The sequence below is a fragment of the Ochotona curzoniae genome, unplaced genomic scaffold (genome assembly GCF_017591425.1).
Source record: "Ochotona curzoniae isolate NIBS_2020 unplaced genomic scaffold, NIBS_Ocur_1.0 contig_2321, whole genome shotgun sequence".
In the NCBI taxonomy this organism is placed as follows: Eukaryota; Metazoa; Chordata; class Mammalia; order Lagomorpha; family Ochotonidae; genus Ochotona; species Ochotona curzoniae.
In genome coordinates this window covers 2,991,129-3,012,500 of record NW_024465421.1, presented here as the reverse complement: position 1 = coordinate 3,012,500, position 21,372 = coordinate 2,991,129, and the positions used below count along the sequence as shown (strand labels likewise).

The 21,372-nt window shown below is 44.7% G+C and overlaps 1 protein-coding gene across 3 annotated transcripts in view; it reads left to right on the top strand.

Annotated features, from left to right (window-relative positions):
• The window catches only part of AUTS2 (activator of transcription and developmental regulator AUTS2), a 1,065,184-nt gene that overhangs the window by 732,707 nt on the left and 311,105 nt on the right, over positions 1 to 21,372 (top strand). For all 3 annotated transcript variants that reach the window (XM_040972777.1, XM_040972778.1, XM_040972775.1), the window contains exon 5: positions 17,871 to 17,900. In XM_040972777.1, the coding sequence (XP_040828711.1) occupies positions 17,871 to 17,900 (30 nt within the window). The remainder of the gene's footprint in view (positions 1 to 17,870; positions 17,901 to 21,372) is intronic.

Sequence of the window (21,372 nt, the reverse complement as noted above, 5' to 3'; positions counted from 1 at the left end):
GGCCACATATTATTATTCCTATTTTATGGATAAGGAGATAAAACGACATGAGGTCAAATAACTTAACCAAGGTCTAGGGTGAAGTGGTAGCACGCAAATGCAAACATCCATCTTTGTGACGTCAGTGAGCGGACGGAAGTCATGGTCTCATGCGAGTGTCCTCTGCCATCTCAGGGCCTGTAGAGATCAGGGTCAGCAGGACCTCAGGGGACCCTGTGTCACATGGGTGACATTTTATGTCTCATTGTGGCCGTGTGTATCCTCTTCTGTATGAAAATAATACGTGACGATTAAAGGAGATCAAAATTACAGGAAACTTCATGACAAAAAAATTAAAATAGTCCAGACTCTTTTATTACTCAGGAACGAACGGTGTGTCACTTGGTGCATCTTTGTCCGGTTTTCTTTCTTTCTTTCTCTGTGTTTGTACGTGTGGTGAGCAATTTTAAAATACTGTTTTGTGTGTAATCGTTTATGTCTTCTTGCCTTGTAGTAGTAACAATAAAAATAGCATTGTTTCTGGAGTTTCCCAATGCTATGAGAGGCAGATATGCTCACCCCAATTGTATTGCTAATAAACAGGAACTGACTCACCCAAGATCATTCTAGAATCTTTATTTTAATTTCCCTGTGATCATAATCGATTTTTGAAAAATCTTTATTAGCTTTATTTTTTATGGATGAGCCCAATATTGGCACACCAACCTGTTTCCCAGTTTGGGGACCCTTAAATTGAAGTCTGTACACTGGATTAACTACAGAAATTTAGAAGTACTGGGTTTCATATACCTGGATTTTACTCTTGCAGATGTATGACTCCTGGCAGGTTGCTTAGGATCCGTAAGCCTTGCCATCTCACTGTAAAATTGAACACTTAAGCCTACACAATGGGGAGTGAGAGGATTTGCTGGGAGGTTAAGAACAGAAATATATGTAAAGTGTATCTTACCTATTTCCTGGCCCTTGCTATGTGCTGACAGTAGTCATATAAATAATGTATTAGTGGGTTGTTTCCTAACTCCATGATGAAATTCTTAAATTCTTGAAGACGTGTGTGTGTGTGCGTGTGAAAGGGAAGAATTTGAGCTACATCATATGAAAAACATGAAGGGCTCTTTTTTCTTCTGATATGCCCTGAAAAATTATTTTCCAGATGGGAAATTGACATTCCTGCAGAAGTGGTCTCACCACGGCCTTGCAAACATTGTGTATTTACATATTGTTGACTTTTTTTTTTTTCCTAATCAGATTGTTGGAAAGAAATGTATCTCTTTTTCGTCTGTATTTCTTTGATTACGAGTGAGGTGGAACATTTTTTTTTCATATGTTTATTAGCCATTTATATCTCCTCTTCCATGAATTGACCTCTTTGCTTTTGGAAGAAAGGATGTGTCCCCAAAGGCTTGCTAGAGAAAAGATGCTCCAGTGGTAATTATCTGAGAGCCCCGGGGTGAGGAGTTATAGGAGAGAAGAGAATTAAAGGGCTCCTGGGACTGCCCGGCTGAGACCACGAGGCTTCCTCCTGAACCCCAGCCGGGCTTGCCACCCAGTGGGCCTTGAAAGCAGCATTTGTCCTCCACCTTTCTGTTCGTTTCAATGAAGAAACTCTTTGGATTTCTGAGAGGAACTCTTCCCATTCCACTTGAGCCGGTGCTTCGGATTCTTCCAGGGCAGACGGCCGCCATGTCTGTTCAGTTTGGGTTTTTTTTTTTTTTTTTTTTTGCCCTGAGTCCCATTGGCATTCAGTGAGGTTGCTGTAGATCTTGCCTGAGTCTTTTACGATGCCTGCCATCCAGCCAGGAGCTGTGTCTGCTCTGTAACCTTCTTAGATTTAAATCTGTTGCTTGTGTTGTCCTCGCAGTGTTACAGAGCAACAGAGCCCATCCATACTGATGTCTTAATATCCTTCTCTCCTTCTTGGATTTATAGGGCAAAATAAACCCCCTGCCGTGAAAGTGCTTATTGATCACTGAAGTACATAATAAAGCCAAAGAACAAAATAAGACCGAGTGATCGGTGCTGTTCCTGGGATGACATTAAACCCTGGTCCCAGGGCCTTGGCAAGTGGCTATCTTCTTAATTAGATGTCAGAACAGAAAACCAGGGTGATAAAGACCAGATGAAAATCATGCATGCTGTATCATTCCATATGTATAAAATTTTAGAAAATACAAACTATAGTGACAGAAAGTAGATCATTGTTGCGGGGTAGGGCCATTGGCTGTGAGGGCCTGGAGTGGGCAAAGATGCCCAAAGAACTTGGGAATGATGGATAGATCACATGGCATTGGACGGGGGGTGTCCCACAGGCATAGACACACACCCAAAAACTATCTCAGACTGCTGTTTAAACGTGTGCAGTTCACCAGGGTCATTCATACCTCACTAAAACAACTGAAAGGAGTATAAGGAGACAAGCCTAGGCTCCCTTTGTGTCAGAAAAGCATTCTGCTTTCTCAGGAAGCTGCAGCAGAAGGAACTGTGAAACTAAATGTCACCTTCACATTTGGACAAATAAAGGTTTCGGGACTTTGATACCACCGCAGATAAAACAAAAAGGCACTCAGAAGGCAGGAGAGCCCTGTCTCCATTCTTTTCCTCTCCTCCATCTATATATAGAGAGAGAGAGCTAAGTTCTTTAGACAATAGCTTTGCTTCCTTCTCTCCTTCCACCCCCCTCTCCCCGACCATCCACGCCTCTTACCATGCCATTTCCTCCACCCGGAAGACAAAGTCTACAGTGTGGAAAGAAGCTCTGCCCCCCAAATGTTGACAGTCTAAAAGCAGGACAGGCCCTTTCAACACAGAGAGATGTTTGTTTTCTTTGCATTTTAACTCTTAATTTTTGGCTCAGTGGGGGCCTCCAGCATGGCTGCCATTTAAAGGGTAACAATGCCGTGGTGTTCTGATTGGCTCTGTCACAGGGGTGTTGTGACTGCAGGCCAGGAGACAAAGCAAATGAGGCCAAAGAAGGGGCCTGCTGCTGAGGTGCTGGTCCCTTTTTGCTGCGTTTGGATTTGTCTTTTCTCTGGCTCACTGCTTTTCTGGCCTGACAAGGAGTCACTCGGGGAGACTGAAGCTGGAATGTGTACAGCCCCTTTTCAGTCCCCTTGATTTTAATCAGAAATACACAATTATTCTTTTCCTCCAAATAGAGAAACTCAATCCCCATTTTAAATTCAATTATTGTAATTGCAGCATTCAGAAAAATAGCACATTCATTTTCTAATAAGAGATTGTGGATACCAAATTACTGCATATAGGATGTCAAAACAGGAAACTTGAGACTGGCAGACCAGTGGGTGTTTTTATCTTGGCAATTTGTATTTTCTTACAGACAATTTATAGTAATCCTACCCTTCCTTGTTTATGATACAGAAGACTGGGTATTTAAGCTAGCCTAAAATGAAGACTGTTGTTGGGTTATAATTTCATTTAAAACTCCTGTTATGAATACGATAAATCCTAAAAAGGGCAAAAGCAAAGACAGAGACACCAGCAAGAGAAAAGCAAGGAATGAATTTCTGGATCCTCCGGAAAGTAGTCTAAGATATCTTTGGATCTTCTTGAAACACCTTCTAAAATTACAAATTGGTTTGTTCCAAACTATATTTGTATTCCTTTAGCCAAGTGTTTCACTATCTTGCCTTAAAAAAAAAAAAAAAAAAAAACCTGGCTGGTGAGAAGTTGATAATGTAGCCATTGTGTCCTGCAATATGAGAGCACTATTTCCCCCCTTTCCTGTTCAATTCCAATTTGCTTTACTTGGCTTAAAGTGAGCCAAACGTAAAAAGAAATATTTCAGGATTTTGAGTTTCCTGATTTTCTTAAAAGAGTAGCCTCAGAATCTGATTTCTCTAAGTATATGGGGTTATTTTCTTTGGATCTACTTTTACCTAAAAATCATTTCCCCATCTGTCTCAGAGATATAATCAGATGTCTCCTGCCCCTGCTTTGATGAAACACTCCAGTGTCCATGCTGTCAACCACTTAAATACTTTCTGTTCACCTCACTTTCAGGTATGTTGCTAGTGTGCGTGTATCTGTTGAGTACCCACTGTGTACTAAGTTCAGGTCAAAGAGAGACGTGAGCAGACTCTGAGACACAAAGAAACTGACCAACAGTATTGGAGGTGCTAGGAACTGACAACGAGAAACACCACCAGAAAACCCCGAGCACTGGGGAGCCTCCACTTGCAAAAGGAAGCAATGTTTCTCTGTGCCGAAAATGCTAGAAGTCATCCGAGTCCCCACTAAGTGTCAAATACTTTGTATTTTCTCAACTCATCCCATTTTGAAGTGATCTCTAGGGAGCCTGTCTCCTATTGGTTGAAAACCCTGTTGGTTGTGTGTGTGTGTGTTTTTTTAGATGAGTCCTTAAATCAGCCCTGTGTTTATATAATCTCTTTGAGTATTCTATAATATATATGATATATCCAAATGTTTCCCAATTCTTATTGGTAAGAATTCAGGACAAATTCTAAAATATCTGGCATTTGGTTGCACTAGTGGTCAACGTGGTGTTTTTGATATTTGCTGTATTATTTTTGTCAATTTGATTGTGACTGAAAACCTTAATAATGCTAAATCATTAATAATGCCACAGTCATTACTGCCTTATTCTTAATTACAAACGTAGATGTCTAACCTATACATGTGAAGTTTTTGGTAGTCTCTATACACACTGATATTTGGCCAAAGAATAGGTTCATACTATACCTACAAAAATATGCATCCTGAACTTGAAGGAACACTTCAGAGAAAGAAATTCTAAAGTTTCCTGTCATGTTGCTGTTTTTATGAACTAAAACCATTGATTGTCAGAATGGCTCCCGTTATTCCCTCCTTGGAGTTGGAATGGTAAGCCTTCTGGTTTTCTGTATCATTTATGTTATTGCTTTTGATTTTGAATAGCATATTCTCAAGTCTTCACAACTCTCCTAAGCACAAATCCTGGCAAAATACCATTTCCACTCTGGCACTAGCATGGTAGAAAAATTCAACCCAACATTTAAATGATTGTTAAGTTACCTCATTTCTGTGTAAGATTTAACATATCTTTCATCAAGTTAAAAAAAAATAGCATTAATATTACAACTGTTTTCATGTGCTTGAAATTATTTAATCCTCACAAAAATCCTGTGGAGTATATGCTTTCCCCATTTAGTGGTCTATAAGATGCTAAGTACCTTTCCCAAGACTCCATGGCTATTAAGTGGAGGGATCCAATTTTTTTTTTAAGATTTATGCATTTATGTGAAAGGCAGAGCTATGAAGTGAGAGAGAAAAAAAATGGATCTTTTCTGATTCACTACTCAAGTGACCACAGTGGCAAGCACTGAGGCAGGCTGATACAGGAGCCAGGTACTTCATCCTGGCCTCCCACATGGCTAGCAGGGGCCCAAGCACATGGACCATCTTCCACTGCTTTGCAGAGTGCTGGGTTTAGAGTGGAATAGCCAAAACACAAGCCAGTGCCAGAGAAAGATGCTGGCATCATAGGTGGCATCTTAGCCCACTACACCACAATGTCTGCCACACCCCTCACCTCCAAATAAAGGTACATCTCACATTGTTTATTTAAGAGGCAGAGCAACTCCATCTTCTTGTTCATTCTTCAGAGGTCTGCAGCAAGGCTGGGATAAGCCAAAGCTAAGAATTAGGAATTCCACCAAGGTCTCCCACATGGCAGCAGGGACCCAGTTCCATGAGCCATGACTGCTGACTCCCAGGGTCTACATTAGCAGAAATCTGGAATTGGGGATTCAGGACTTGAACGTCCAAAGTAAGATGCCAAAATCCTCCTGCCTTGGGGGGGTCACAATTTGATGCCAGTTCTACCTAAAACTTAGTGAGCCCTTCTGGGGGGTCACATGCTAGGCGAGGTGCCCTCTTCTCAAGGAAAGGCAGATTCAGAGAGATGGCAAGAGGGGCCGCCAAGCCTCATTCCCTGCTGCTGGGTGAGGTAGTATGACATACTCGCCAAGAACTTGAACTTTAAATGGCAAAGTTCAGGTACCCAGGGTCTAGTGTCTTCCATCAGAAACCTCAACTTGTCATTTCCAAAAGTAATGGGGCGGCAGTGCGCAGCTGCCAATGCTGTCGTCAGGATTGCTCTGTCATGCACGCCAGCTGTTGGCACACTTTTCTAGAGGCACAACACTCTGTGATGGTTCCTGTGGAGGATCCCTACCCTCAAAGAGCCACATGGCCCAGGTGAAATGTGAAATGTGCTGGAGGAACAAGGAGGCTTTTCCCGAAGAAACAGCTTGGAAGACACCCTGCCATCACAGATCCCCACCTCCTCTTGCCTGACGGGGTGGCCGCTGTCCCTTTGGCAGGGAACTGAACTATGTAGGTGCCGCTTAGCATGGGAAGCAGGAGCTAAGTGAGCGTCTCCCAGCCTTAGCAATGGGAGGAAGAATGGTTTGCAGCAGCCTCATTACTCAGGGAGAAAGAAACCGGAGTCACAGGCACTTTAAGAAAGATGCTTTTACTCTGAGTGTTGAAGAAAATAGAACAATTACCTATTGAAGGCAAAGTGGATGAAAAAAAAAAAAAAAAACCTCTGTTCATACTACCTTGATCATTTAATCTATTCAGATTCTGTCTACCTTCCTGAAGGGGATTCACACCAGGCTGTCTGCTCTCCCAGGCTGCACCAGTGGCTTCCCCAGGCTGGGCCTCTGCGATGGCCCAAGGGTCCCAGCTAATGGCAGACATTTCTGCCCAGTGAGGAGACTCCGCAGCACCCACAGCTCCACAGGCAATGTCAGATACAAGGAGGGAGGCAGGGAGGAAGGTGGGAGTCCCCAGTAACCAAATCATTGCTGAGTGTCTTCTACGGTCCACGAGGCTGTAAGAGGCTCATGATGGTTTTGGGGGACAACCTCTCTGGGCTCTCCCAGTGGCCTCACCATGAGCCTGTGGAGCAAGACATGTGTGTATGTGTGTGTGTAATTATTGAGGAATTCTGTTCTATGCACAAGAGAGACAGGTTGATTTCCAGCCCCTGCCTGTCTCACACAGGCTTGAGAAATGAAAAGAGAGAGGCCAGCGTCGTAGCACAGCAAGTTCAGCCTCTGCCCGCAAAGCTGGCATTGCATATAAACACCAGTACAAGGCCCTGCTGCTCTATCTCTAATCTAACTTCCAGGATGACCCAAGTGATTGGGCCCCTCCTACCCAGGAGGGTATCCCAGATGGAGCGCTTGGCTCCTGGCATTGACCATCTGGGAAGTGAGCCAGATGAAAGGCCTCTCTCTCTCTCTCTCTCTTCAATTCTGCCTTTTAACTAATTAAAGACTTTTTTCGAAAAACTGAAAAATCATCTTTGCTGAAGAATGAACAAATGATTGATAACTTCTGTTACCTGTTTTCTGTGTGTCAAGCACTATCCTAAACAGCTTTAGGCTTATCATGTGTTTGTACTTCATTATGATCAATCTGTCAATAGTCCCACTTGATGGATGGTGAAAGTGAGGCACAGAGAGATTAAGTTACTTGCCAGTGGTTTCTCAGGTAGGTTGCAGTAGATCTGGGATTTGAACCTGGGTAACCTGGCTCCACAGTTATTGTCCTCGGTCAGGGAGACCAGCTGGAGAGCTTCAAGAGCCTCTTGCATCTTGGTTCACAGTAAGAGCTGCCAGCTTTGTAAATTGCCGTCTGGCTCTGGCTGCTCAATGGCCAAAGCCTCTGCGACACAGACCACCTTGAGCCAACCCCTGGTTCTGCCCCGCCTTTGCCCCCGACCCCACCAGGCACTTCATGCGTAGCTTCTCTTACGGAACACATACCTACACAAGGACCACTGCTCTGCTTTAGGAACATACAAATGGCTTGCCCTCACCTGTCAAGCGTGATCCTTGTATTTTACCAGGCCCATTATGAACGCAATCTTTCTGTCGAAAATTTGCATACCTCCTTTCTTGAAAAGTAATGACAGCAATTTCTTTCCCTCCGCTCACTTTCTGAGTGTCTCATTTAACGGCACCTGTGAAACCGACAGGCACAGAGATGAGAAGTGAAAGAGAGCAGTTGATTAAATCATCATCAAGTCGGGCCTCAGAAAGTCAATTCTGCTTGCCGTCTGCAATGATATCCTTTTATCTTAAAGTAATGAGCTATGGCACTTTTGCATCGGGTAATGCGATAAGTTCTATTAGCATGTTCCATTTGCCTCACAAGCAAGGGCAAGTCATTTTAGCGAGCTCATATCACTGCAATCAAAGCAATTGGCTTCCCAGGCAGCGAAGAAAGGGAAAAGGCTCAGGGTGATGTCTACGGATCACAACACAGCGGAAAAAATAGACTCTTGTATTATTTTAACCCATAACATACTTTTCCTTTTTACTCATCAGCAAATTTGGGCTTTATTAGCTCACACAGGACTCCAGAAAGAACCCACCTGTAGTTGAAGTGGACACTGGGGACCCCTGGCCCCACCCAAAGCAACAAGCAGCTTCGACAGGGCCAGGGATGCTGCCACTTTGCTGGGGTTCACAGGCAGGGCGCTGCCCACAAAGAGAGAAGGTGCCACCCTGGTGACAGCACTGTGGTCCCGTAATAAAGTCTCGCTTCACATCGTCTTCAAAGTCGTGTGTAATAGGTCCCCAGGCAGGCCCAGATGAATGTTATTGATGACTTGGAATCAGTAAATCAATGACAAGGAGGCTAAGGATCTGTGCTTAAGCTTTAAAGAGATCATTTACAAATCATCGGGTCCTACACTGTTGCTTTTACCTTTGGACAAGAAGCTCAGTTTTCTCAATGTTGTCACCACTGAGGCTTGTGGGCTCAAATTTTAAGTAACATTTGGCTACAGGGCTCACGTGTGTTTATCCCTGGCAAAAATGTCAGTTCTTTTGCAGAGGGGAGAAAAGGGTGAGCACATCAAAGATTTGTGAAATATTCACTTCTCTCCTCACTTCCAAAGACCCAACAATATCTTAGCAATCACGGTGGAACTTTATAGCGTGTGGCTTATTCTATGGAACATACGTGGATTCAAAGTAACAAAAAAGAAACTACATTGAAAGATAATTTGCGAGCTTTAAAACCTCAGGTTTAACTAACTCAATTTCAGTCTGTATATTTGCATTTCCAATAAGTGTCCAGAATGAAGCTCGCACATAGTAAGGATGTAAATGCGTTGGGGCTGGGTGTTGTGGCATACCAGGTTTGGCTGCTGCCTGCTCTGCTTCAGTCCAGCATCCTGCTGATGCACCTGGGAAGGTAGCAGAACATGGCTCACATACTTGGGCCCTGCCACCCACATGGGATTGCAGGATGAAGTTCCAGGCTCCCACCTTCAGCCTGACCCATACTGGGCTGTTTTAGCCAATTGGGGCTTGAATCAAAGAATGATTTTCTCTCTTTTCCTTCGTCTCTCTCCTTCCCTCCCTTCGTCTCTCTCCTTCCCTCCCTTCCTCCTCCTCTCTTTGTCACCCTGCCTTTAAAAATAGATAAAAATCTTTCTAAACATAATAAGTTGTTTGATGAAAATGTGTGATCAGAGACAGGAGGGGTGATGGCGTGGAAGGTCAGTGCTGTCATGAGGCTTGCACTTTACTGGCAAGATTTTGTGTGATCAGGCAGTGTTAGTGTTGAGATACAAGGGAAGGAACCAGTGGGCACCATTTTACAATCAGTAAGAATTCTTCCAATCATTCTCAAGACTAAAATGTTTCCTGTTTTGAGGGCCCAGTGGCGAGCCTTCTCCTTTGAAACCCAAAGCGAATACAAACACACTGTAGACAGTGTGAGAAGAAGGCTTTGTGGATGGATGGGAAGTGGGTGTGCGGACAGACAAAATCAGCTTCCCAAGTTTCCAAGTAGGAGGGATGAGGCGGTGGTGGCCATGGTTGCAGTTGCCATCACAGCTGCCTTTGGCTTAATCAGCCTCATGTCGTGTAGAGGTGGCTCCTTCTGAAATTGCTTTTCAGTAAGGGCCGTCTTTACTGTCTTAGATAAACAGCTTGCCCCCGAAGGGGAGTCAGTTTGTTTTGTCACTGCCAAAGTGAAATTGTACTTGATGTTAGTTGCCGTGGTTTACAAGTTGGGGTCCCCCCTCATTTTCCTCTCATTTGCTTTCAGCAGAGAGAGGAATAAAATAACTTTGTTCCGCAGTGGCGTTCAGCCCTGACATCTTGGGTGGCAATGATAAATGGATTTGAGATACAAAAGAACTGTTCCAGCAAGGTCCATTGAGCAGAATAGAGAGCAATGCCCTCCTCAATGTCATTGCCTGTGATATATTCAATGATTGCCACTTTCTGCTTAAGAATGCATTCCATCACGGGGTACCTAGAATTTCGTCTTTTCCCACATTCGGAACGAGACAGAGAAGTGTTACAGACCTTGAGTTATTTCCATTTAGACCAGACTCTTAAAACATGTGTTAAGAACCCCAAATGAGAGGGAGAAATGTTTGCTTTTGAGGAAGTATAATAAAATCATAACCACACCCTTTCTGGGCGTTTTTTAAAAATGGGAGACATTTTCTTCTGGTCCCTTACAAATCCAGACTGCTAAAGAATTTAACCGTGCCCACCATGTTCAAACATACATCCCCTTGTGTTAGGCAGTCAACTTAGGATTCTCTGGTGCGTTCTCTCTTTTAAACTGCCTCTCTTTTAATTCATAGCCTTGAGGGGAAGGTGTATCTGAAACAGACAGTGAAGGTACCGCATGGGACACCCAGAACCCCTATCAGTAATGGGTTGAGTGCCAGTTCTCGTTCTGATCCATTTTCCTGTGAATGTACACCCTGGGAAAGAGCAGTGATGGATACCTGCTGCCCACATGGGCGACCTGGATTCAGTTCACAGCTCCCAGTTTCCAGCTGGCCAAGTCCTGGCTAGTGTGGCGTTTCAGGAGTGAGCTAGAGAATGGAGATCATTCCCTCCTTTTAATTCTGTCTGCCTTTCAAATAACTAAATTTTAATCGGCTAAGTGCATCATGGAGTCAACCATAGTTTGAACAACTTTGGGGAATGGTGATCAATTTAGTTATAGGATTGAGCACCTACTGTCTCTCAAGGGTTAGAAACACAAACATGAGCAAAGCTTTTCCCTTACCTGCTGAGCTCAGCATGCGGGAGGAAGGATTGTTGTGGCCAGAAGAGTTCCTAGAAGAATGTTTGAAAAGCAAGAGAATTGTGTTTTAAAAGTGAAGAGTGGGTTTTTAGTTAAAATTGGAGTCCAGATAACATTCCAGCTAGAGGGGATTATTAGTGCAAAGATAAGGCTGAAGGTGTGACTGAGTGTGACTAGATGTGTTAGAATAGCACTGCTTGGAAGTATGGACACAGGTGTCTTGGCCTAGCAGTTAAGTTGCTCCATCTTGTATCAGTTGCAGTGCCTATGGTCTGGTTCTTGATTCTAACTTCCTGCTTGTGTGGATCCTAGGAGGGCAGCAGTTACAACTCAAGTAATTTAGATACTGCCACCCACATGAAGGGCCTGTATTGAGTGCCTGGCTCATAGCTTCCATGGCTAGGTTATTGTGGGCATTGGAGTAAACCAACAGATTGGGATCTCTCTCTCTCTCTCTCTCTCTCTCTCTCTCTCTGTCTTTCTCTGTCTAGTTGCCTCTCCCTCTGTATGTCTATGTCTCTTTGCCTCTTCTTAAATAATTTTTTTTTAAAAGGTCAGCCCATGTGCTCTTTGTGACTTAACTGCTATGAGATTCATGTGACAATTGACAATGGATATTGGGGATCTTTTAGGGCAATTCGGTGCAGTAGTTCTGTGTCTTAAACCTAATTGTTTCAAAAAATATGTATTTTAAAATTTTTTCTAACAATTTGTTTTTGCTATTCTACCAAAGTATTGGTCCACAATGTCTTGGAAGTTAAACAAAGGAGAAACAAATGGCCCTTCACTGCAAAAAGCTTAAGAAGCATTATGTTGATGTAGTGGGGCAGGGTGAAGGTGAAGAGTCTTCACAGGCCTTGGGAAGTATCGTCACCAAGTAGGAATTTAGGAAGCCCACTTCTGGTCAAGAAGGGGTTGGATTGAAAAGGCAGAGACCACAGACTCTAGAAAGTGATCATTAGCCTCTTATAATGACAAAATAAAACCCTGAACTAAAGCAGCAGCCATGGCCATGAAGATGGAGAGGATTTAGAAAGTAGAATCAATAGCACAGGGAGAAGGGGGAAGATGAGTGTGCTCAAATAGAGTCAAGGGTGATAACGAGACTCTTTCATGAATGAGTGACTGCTGTGGACGCTGCTGCCGTGGACCACGTGGGGCAGGCACAGGTGCGGGGTGAGCAACAGCTGCTGCCTCGGGGTTTCAGTGGAGGTGCAAACACAGACGTCACGGTTAGCACTGGTCATCTGTATGTACTCTGAACCATGCACTGTCCAAGCTGGTCACGTGCATTAACTGATGGCTTGCTTTTTAAATTTGTTTATTTTGTCATTTATTTAAAATAACAACAACAACAACAACAACACACACACACACACGCACACACACACACACACACACACACACACACACACACACACACACACATCTCTGCTGCTACACTCTGTAAATACCCACAACAGCAGCCAGGGCCGCATCAAGCCAAAACCAGGAGCTGGGAGCTCCATCCAGATCCTGCACATGGGTGACAGGCAGCGACCTGGATGCTTGAGCCATCATCTTTACCTTAGCACGAGTGTTCATTAGCAGAAAGCTGGATCAGAATCAGAGGTGGACCCAGACTCCAGTCACCCCAGCAACTTCACCTACCATATTGTCAAACCTGACCCATAACATTTTATTCTCACCTCCTTATTAGATAGTGCTGTCATGAGCCACCTTTTACAGCTAGGTAAACTGAAGCACAGAGTTTAAATAACTTTCTCACAGTTAACTAGCTGGCAAATGTGGTTATACAGTTTTGTTGGTTTTTTTTTTTTTTTTTGAAACATTAGTAGAGCTAAGGGAATCTTTAAGAACCCTCTGGAAATGACATAGCAGTATAAGTACAAATGCCATTTGTGGAGGTGGGAAGCATTTGGGGCATCCCATACCAGAGTCCCTGAGTTCAAGGCCTGGCTATGCTTCCAGTTTCAGGTCCTTACTGATGTAGCCCTGGAAAGTGGCAGGTGATCTGAGTACTTGGGTCTCTGCCACTCATGTGGAAGAGCCGGGTTGAGTTCTGGGACTCCTGACTTCAGCCTGGCCAAGTCCTGGCTGTTGCAGGCTTTTGGGGAATGACCTGGCAGGTGGAAGATCTTTCACTTGTCTCCCTCCACCTTTCAAATAGATAAAGTCTTTCAAAATACAACTTCAGGGTGACAGTGATGGGAAAGAGTTTGCAGAGAAGAAAGGACCATGAAAAGGTATGAGAAGAACAGCAATGAATGAATGCATGAATGAATGAATGCAGAAGGGAACAGTTGTAGGATATTCAAATGAAACAACTGAAATACTCAGCATTAGGGGGATTTTTAAATTAGATTATGTATTGCGTCTACACTGGGGGTTGCAGAGCAGTTATTTTTTGAAAGTGATGTTATTGGGAAGATTTAACGCATTAAAATCCTTAACATGCTATAACATGTTATAAGCAAAAACAGGTGAAAATTGTATCCATTTCCATAAGAAGAGGAAACAATTACGCAGTTATGTAAAAAGTATCTACTTATTGATTATGCATTTTGTACAGTTTTAACCAAAAAAAAAATGTATGCAAAAATAAGTATTTTTGGAAGAGGAACGCTTCCCAGCCTTTTGGGTAAGATCGAGAGTGGAAGAGGAAAGTATTGGGTGAATTGGTCGGTGTTTGGTTGGCTTCCTAGTTTAGTTGAGGAGTTTAGGGGTGAAACTTGGCTAGACAAGTGGCTCCAACAATTTTCATGTAATTTAAGAAACTAGAGGGAAGAGAAGGTAAAGATGAAGGGACTCAGATGTTAGGAGGAAGTCCCTGGGAGGACTCAGGTTAGGAAGCAGTTGTTGGGAATGCTGTGTCCGAAGCCCAAGCCTCGGATTACTCACCCCCTTTGTTCCCTGCCTCCCATTCCAGGTACTTTCACTTTTCTCTACTTGAAAGCGAGACAACTAAGAATTCTTCCCTGTCCATCCTATATGATGTGCTGGTTGTTCCTTTGCACTCCTTTCTTTAAAATGGAGGACGATGAGTTCAGCTTTTCACAAACAGCTTGGGCGTCTTGTCATGGAGAATTCCCTGTGTCACCCCAGGTTGGTGGTCGGTGTGCCACCCGTTTGCTAATAAACTGAAACAGGACCCTGATGTCAAAATGCTTAACATGGTCACACCAGCATGGGCCTTGTTTCTGCATGTGACAGGCCTTTTCCATTTCCCAGCTCCGTGCAGAACGTAAGCCTGCATCGGGAGGCGGCTCAATGTGAACTTTCATAAATTGGAGTGGGCACCTAGGGACCAGGGAGCAGACACTTCTTCTTTTAACCTTTGAAGACCAAGAATCATTTGGCCCCAAAAACCCACCACATATTGAACTTAAGGTGTGAAAGCCATGCAGTGTATTAAATGTGAATTTGAGACCATGAGTGCTGCCCACACTGACTCTATAAAACAGCCTCCCCTTTTTCATAAAGCAGACCCATAAACCGCTGCCAGCCAAGCAGAAAGACTCCTTAGGACTGTGGCTCGCTTGCCGTCTGGGCTTGTCAACAAACCTCCTTTATGAGTGGAATAGACCCCTTGTATGTGTTGAGCTTCTGGCTTTTTACAGAGTGCATTAGGAGCCAGCCTCGGCAAACGTTAGGCACTGTTTGCTGAGTGCGTTTATTGCCTTTGCATAATTTATGAGCTGGAGGGGCTGACCATCATCCGTCTCTGCCAGGGGCTGGCACTCGAGGCTCCAGAGAGCGGAGCTGTAAATTGGATGGTGCGCTCCTGCTGAGCTCACGGCAAAGTCCTCGGGTCAGTATGGGAATTTAATACCAGAAATGGAACTGTTTTCTCAGCGCACCATGTGGGCCCCCGGTGCAGCAGAGACCCATTTTGGCAGACTCTGCGACTGGCCTTGTCGAGGAGCTGTCACTCACGCCGCATGTTGTGCGGGGAGCCTGAGCATTTTTAATCGGCTTGGCATCCGTGCTGCTTCCATAATGGATACCAGTAGGTCTCAGTTCTTCACCATATGCTTAACTCTGGAGACAAGGTGCTTCTGGGTATATCAGTAATTACTTGATGCAGAATTAAGTGGACCTTGAAATTAGAACTGGACTGTTGGAAAGCAGGAAGCTTAACACTTTGATGGAAATAACCATTCCCAGGGACATGCTGCTGTTAGAACAGGGTGCGGGAACAGTGGTGGTTCTTCCTCAACTTCCCCGCCCTTTGCCACTGCTCTCAGATCCTGGGGGAGCAGGGCAAATGCTGTGCTGGCAGCCTTCAGTTATCGTCAGTGACCTCTGAAAGGAGAGCTGTGAACATCTGGGGAAATGAGACCGCCTAGCCAAACACCCCTCCTGTGTGGTGCGTTGTCACTCTTGAAAACATGCCTGGCACTTAGGAACCTCGAGGAGGGCTTAATTAAAGGCAAGAGGGGGATCGCACTGTCAGGAAAGCACTGTTGTTCCTCACCCATCTGTTGTTCTAGACCTTCGTGGTCTTTAGGTTGCCTCTTTGCTTTCTCAATTCATTTGATTTATTATAATCCAGAAATTGCCCATCAAGCAAGAGTTGTAAGTTTAGGCCAGCTGAGGTTGGGAGCTTGGTTGAAAGCCAATGTGCTTCACTTGGCTTGCATCACTGCCTCTAAGTACTTAGAGCCCCATAGCCCTGAGAAGTCAAAGAGAGGAGGAGGAAATATTGGTAACTGTCCAGTCGGTGAGATCGTCATGGGGGATTCCTAAATGCATATTTCTCTTTTAGGAGGAAGTAATCCCCAGATTCCCTTTTACGAAGACAAGGTGTCCTTTTTTTTTTTTCAATGGGTCTTTTGCTGTTTTCTGTTGCAACAATAAGTTATTATTAAAAAATAATAGTAACAATAAGTAATTATTAAAAATAGTAGCTTCCTGTTTTCTGATCAGCAGGCTGGTCTGAGTTGGTTCTGTGGCCCAGCATTGTCAAGCTTTTCTTTCCTTGGCTTTACGGTTTTGTTTTTGTTCTGGCTCTTGTCTCTTTCTTCATGGAGATGCTGCAGAGCCAGACACTGTATCCCCAGACAGTTACGTTCAAGGGCAAGAGAGAGATGGTTCCTGTGGGCTTTTCTTTTTTTTTTTCTTTTTACTGATGAGAGAAAGAATACATTCTAGATTCCTCATCAGATTTTCAATCTCGTTGGCCAACAGTGGTTACTCTTAAGTGCAAGGCAAATTGGTAAGGAAAACTCTCTCTATTGATCTCAAAGCATCAGGAAGAGGTACAGACTAGGGAGAAGGGAACTATGTGAACATCTAACCACAAGCAGATTACACAAGTGCCCTACAAGGAGACTCATTACCCATCTCTAGTCATAGCTACAGCAACTGCCATGACAAGTGCCCAAATTAAAACATATTGGCTTCATCCTATGGTCATGCGTAGTGCTCGTTTGTCATAACCATGTGTTAGGAAGCCCTATTGGTTCAGCCTTCAGAATTGCTGTGCCATCTGCTTCTCCCCTTTCCAAGCCATGGCACCACCCTGATGTAGATGATGAAGTGGTTGCCAATCCACCCTCCCTTTCCCTATCATGGGCTCTTTCTCCACCTCCTACAGGATTCATCCTCATGGCTGTGGCTCTGAGCAGGCCCTGTCCCTGCTCAGATTCTGTGTTCCACATTTACAACTAGCCTGGAATGACTTGAGAGCCAGTCCTATATCCCGATTAAATGTCTGTCTTACTTAGCACCTACTAATCAGGAGCTTTTGAGTGAATGGATGAATGATTTACAAGGTCATTTCCAAAAGTTCCTGGAAAATGGAATTAAGATGTGTTTATCTTGGTGCACAAATATTAGAAATCTGGGCATAGATCTCTTTATAATATGAATTTTCCATAACCTTTTTTGAAGACCTTCCATGTACATGGATTTCAAAATTCTTTGCACCAAAATAAATTAACTTCTAATTCCATTTTTTTCATGAACTTTTAGAAGTCCCCTGTACATATCTGCTATGCATCTGGTCTAACAAAACTCTAACATTCCAAACCTTAAAATATAATATTATGAAAGCACTGTTGCTTTTTTTCTATAAAAAAAAAAGTGTTACTTTTTCTTTACAAAGAGGAACCCAAAGCTTTGAGGTAGTGAAAACTGGGTGTCCCAAACACAGCTCAGCAGTTGGAATTTGTGACTCTACTTCCCTAAAGCGTAGTGTTTTGCCCATATTGTTATCACCCTGCCGTTGCCTGTTTTCCAGAGAGATCCTTGATTTTGTTCCCTGGATCTCTAAACTCTGGAAGTGAACTTGGCCCATTGTGCTTCTCTAAGTCCCCAGGAGAGAATGCAGTGCTGAGTGGTTGGTGTCTTCTCTACTAGAGCAGGAGGGGCGCCCAACCTCACACCAGCTCGTGGTAGCATGTCTCTGTTAAGAAGCCAATTGACTGTGAAACCCCCTTAAATGAACTTGATTCACTGAATCCTGTGTGGCTGGGTTGGCTCTTAGACAGGTATGTGCCTCTGCTGTGAAGCTGGGGGCTGCTCACCTAGCTGTGTGGCTGAGCACGGGCAGAGCCACAGCCTCTGGTGAAGTCAACAGGAGAGCTTTGTGTTTCTGATCCCTTCCACTAGTACTCAAGCTGGAAATGCGAAAGAAAAAAAAAAAAAAAACTCTTTCCAACTTGGACAACTCTGTTTACTTTATCTTACCCTGATTGTGGGGGATGGACAGTAAAAGCAAGCACCCTCCGACCTTACACTAACCTTTCTTCTCTTGTCTTCATTTTCAGTGTGACAGCGACAGTGACCAGGAAGAGAAGGTAAGATTGCCCCCAGCATGGGCTCAGTGTAAACCGTGCTGCAAACACCCTGATCCTCCTACATGGAGGCAGGGCAGGATGCCACTTCATGTTGACTGTGCCTGTTCTCTTTAGAAAGATGAGCATTCCTCACACAGTGACATTTCCTGTGAGAACATACATGTTTGATTTCTGAGATGCACTTTCAAAAAAAAAAAAAACCTTTAATATTGCAGATCTGTGACATTGAGTTTCCACTTCATAGAGAATAACTTACAGACCCAAAGAATTATTTTTTTATAATAGCCACCTGATTTTTTAAGACCTGAGATGGGAACATGAAACTCGCTAGTAGGATATTATCTCTGCCCTGATTTGCTGACCTGTCTGTCCACTCCTGCTTTTCAATGCATGTTGATCCTCTCAATAGAAATGTGCATGGTATTTTTCCAGGAGTCAAATCGTAGGGTGGAGGGTGGGCAGGCAAGGGCAGATGGAGATTGCCGTCATCGGGTGGATGAGCAGGTAGGAGAGCAGTTCTTCCAACAGGTGTATTGTGTTACGAGGCTGCTGGTCCCCAGCCTCCGCGTGTCCAGTGCAACACGGATCAACCGATGGAACTCATGTTCCAGAAGATTGGATCACGATTGGGTAAAGTGTACTTTCTGCTGCCTAAATCAATAGGGTCATTCGTGTGTTTGTTTTCTTTCTAGCTTCCCCAACTTCCCAACCAATTTTATACTCACCTATACTAATGCTTTTTGTATTTTTAAAAAAGAGTTCACCTAAATGCCGTGGTTTCTCTATTGACCTGACACCAAAAGGATGGAGTAGCCGCTCCTTCCCCCATGTTTACACCTTCCTGCTTCACCCGCCTTTGACTTTCAGTTCATCCGGGTTTGCAGATTCTGCTCAGAATCCTGCTATTAGTATTTCGTGGAATCTTCCCACCAAGCCCAGAATATTGCCCTCCTCCTGTGCTGCCAGCCTCCGAGAAAGATCTAAAGGCTCTTGTTCCGTACCGTCATTAATTTGAATTCAGCATATGTAGTCTGTTATAAAATGCGAGACATCATCATTTGAGCAGGTCAAGCATATTCAGATGAAGACAAATGGTGCTTATTTGATTTCCTTAAAATCAGGAAATGAAAAAAGTGCTCTCTGGAGAAATCTTGTTCTGCCTGACTTGGATGATAGGCCAGTGCATGTCCCTCAGATAAGAACAGCCTCTCGCCTTGAGGTTTTTATCTCTGAAGGACGGCCAGGACTGTCAGCTTGCTGACATGTGCGTTATCCATGTCATTTTCAACAAAGTGACCTATGGAAGGGTGCGCTGTGCTGTGACATGGTAATGGGCTGTTGGATGACAGCAAAAGTACACACTGAAAAGGGGAGCTGTGCATTCTGCTTTTGTTTAACTGACAAGTAAGGAGCTTCCTGCCTCTGGTCCCCATGAGTCTCTGCTCCTTAGAGGTAGGACCCCTGCTGTCACAGGTAACTGGGGACATTGGGGACGAGTAGATGGCGGAGACCTAAGAAGGGCTCAGTCCTGAGGGTGCGATCACTGCACACTCCAGTGCCCATGACCACACTCCCTGCAGCAGTCTTCATTGCATTCTGTCAGGCGCAGTTAGCCCCACGGAGGGCCTGGAACCTTCTGGCCATTCCAAGACATGCACACGCAGTGGTTGAGCTCACTTTCCAAGTCTGTGGCACTTCTGCAGAGGAGGGACCTTACTTGGCATTTTCAAACCAAGCAGACATTCTTTCCTCAAAAGTGAATATGAATTCCAGAAGCATCTCTAGTCTTCAGCAGGTAGAAGGTGGTTTTGCACTCCATATAAGCATCTTGGTCAGTGCTCCCAACTGTGGCTGCATACCCAGATTGCCTAGGGGAGTGGATATAAATCTGAAAACATGGCCCTCATTCCAGGTCATGAACCCCAGAATCCTGGTGGTATCTACTACCACTAGTCTAGTTGGTCACTCCGACTCTGGTAATTTCTACAATTAAGTTTCCTGGTTGTGAGAGGGATCTGGGGCTAAGGTGCATCCCGCATGTGGAGAGTACCCTAGGGTGCCAGCTACAAGTGGAAGAAGCAGCACAGCATCAGACAGGATGGTGAGTGGCAAGCAGGTAGCTCATACCACCACCCAGTGCTTGCGATGGTTTCGTGGAGTAAGGAGAATGGGAAGGGGCTGGTAGGCAAGGCCGGGAGTGTGATGTTGGCAGTGGCATGGAGGGGCGTGAGCAGTGCCCCTCTAAGGCGTGGCACTGTTTCCCGCCTGGCCCCACGGCTCATTTTTCCTTAGGACTGTGGTGGTCTGGCGAGTCTTTCTGTTAGCCAGGAGCTGTACCGCAGCCAAGCATTCACATCCCTGGTCCCTGCCATACAACATTTCTCCAGAGACTCCCCAGCAGGAGCAATCAAGGCTCTGTAATTGCAGCCGTGCCTGCTTGGCCCCGTTGTAGTTAAGACTGTCAGGCTGACCCTCCTGGGCCACGATTGTCTGGTGTTTATCAGCGACTTTACACCATCCTCCCAGACCTGTGCTCCATCACAGCCTGGCCCCTGACAGCCTCCTCTGTGCTGGAGCCTCTTGCCCGTGCCCTCTCCAAGCCCCCCAGCCAACCAGGGCTGCTTTCATGTGCTGCTTGGAGGATTCGCATTCCAATCTGAATTGCTAATGGCAGGCAAGATGCCACTTGGTGTCCTGGGATCCCCTCAGCCAGCCCCACCAGGGATGCTGCTGGAGGCAAAAGTGAGACTTGTAGGAGACCCACTGGGATTTCTCTCCGGAAGACCTGTCATTCTGTGACTCCGTGGGGATCTGCAGAACCGGCGGTCTAAAATTAGGGTACTGTATTCCCCACAGCTGACTGAATTAAGATAAACTCTGCTTTCCTCTGATACGAAGCTGTAATTTATAAAATGATACCCTTACTAATTAATGTGGAAGTGACTGGGAGAGGGGCTAAAAACGAAGAGCTTCCCCTAAATGCTGAAGACATCCTCGTGCTGGCAGAGGCTTTGATGAGGTGAGCAGAATACCCCCACCTCCATGCCTGGTGAATACATTTCACGTTAATGTCAGGAACCTGGAGGACTTTCCTGAGGAGTAGAAATTGGGTGGGGAATAAGAGAAGGCTGCAAGGAGCACTGTGCATTTCATACTAGTGTTGTTGCTCAAGAAAGGGAGAGCAAGGAACGGAGGGAGGGTGTGGCATCTTAATCAGTCAACTGAAGTGATTATTCCAGTCCCCCACTCAACGTGAGTTGGTGTCAGAACCAAGAGGCAACATGCACATTTCCACGTGTTTGGCCTCAATTTTCTTTTGCTTCTTTCCTTTCACTACCACTGGCCCATTATGCTAACAGTCCCTGCTTGGTTATGAAGTGAATGAAGAGATGAACAGTAGACCCACACTGACTCACTTCCTGTTGATTGAACTTGCTGTGTCACAGAGCTGAGTGGAAAATGGATGGCCCAG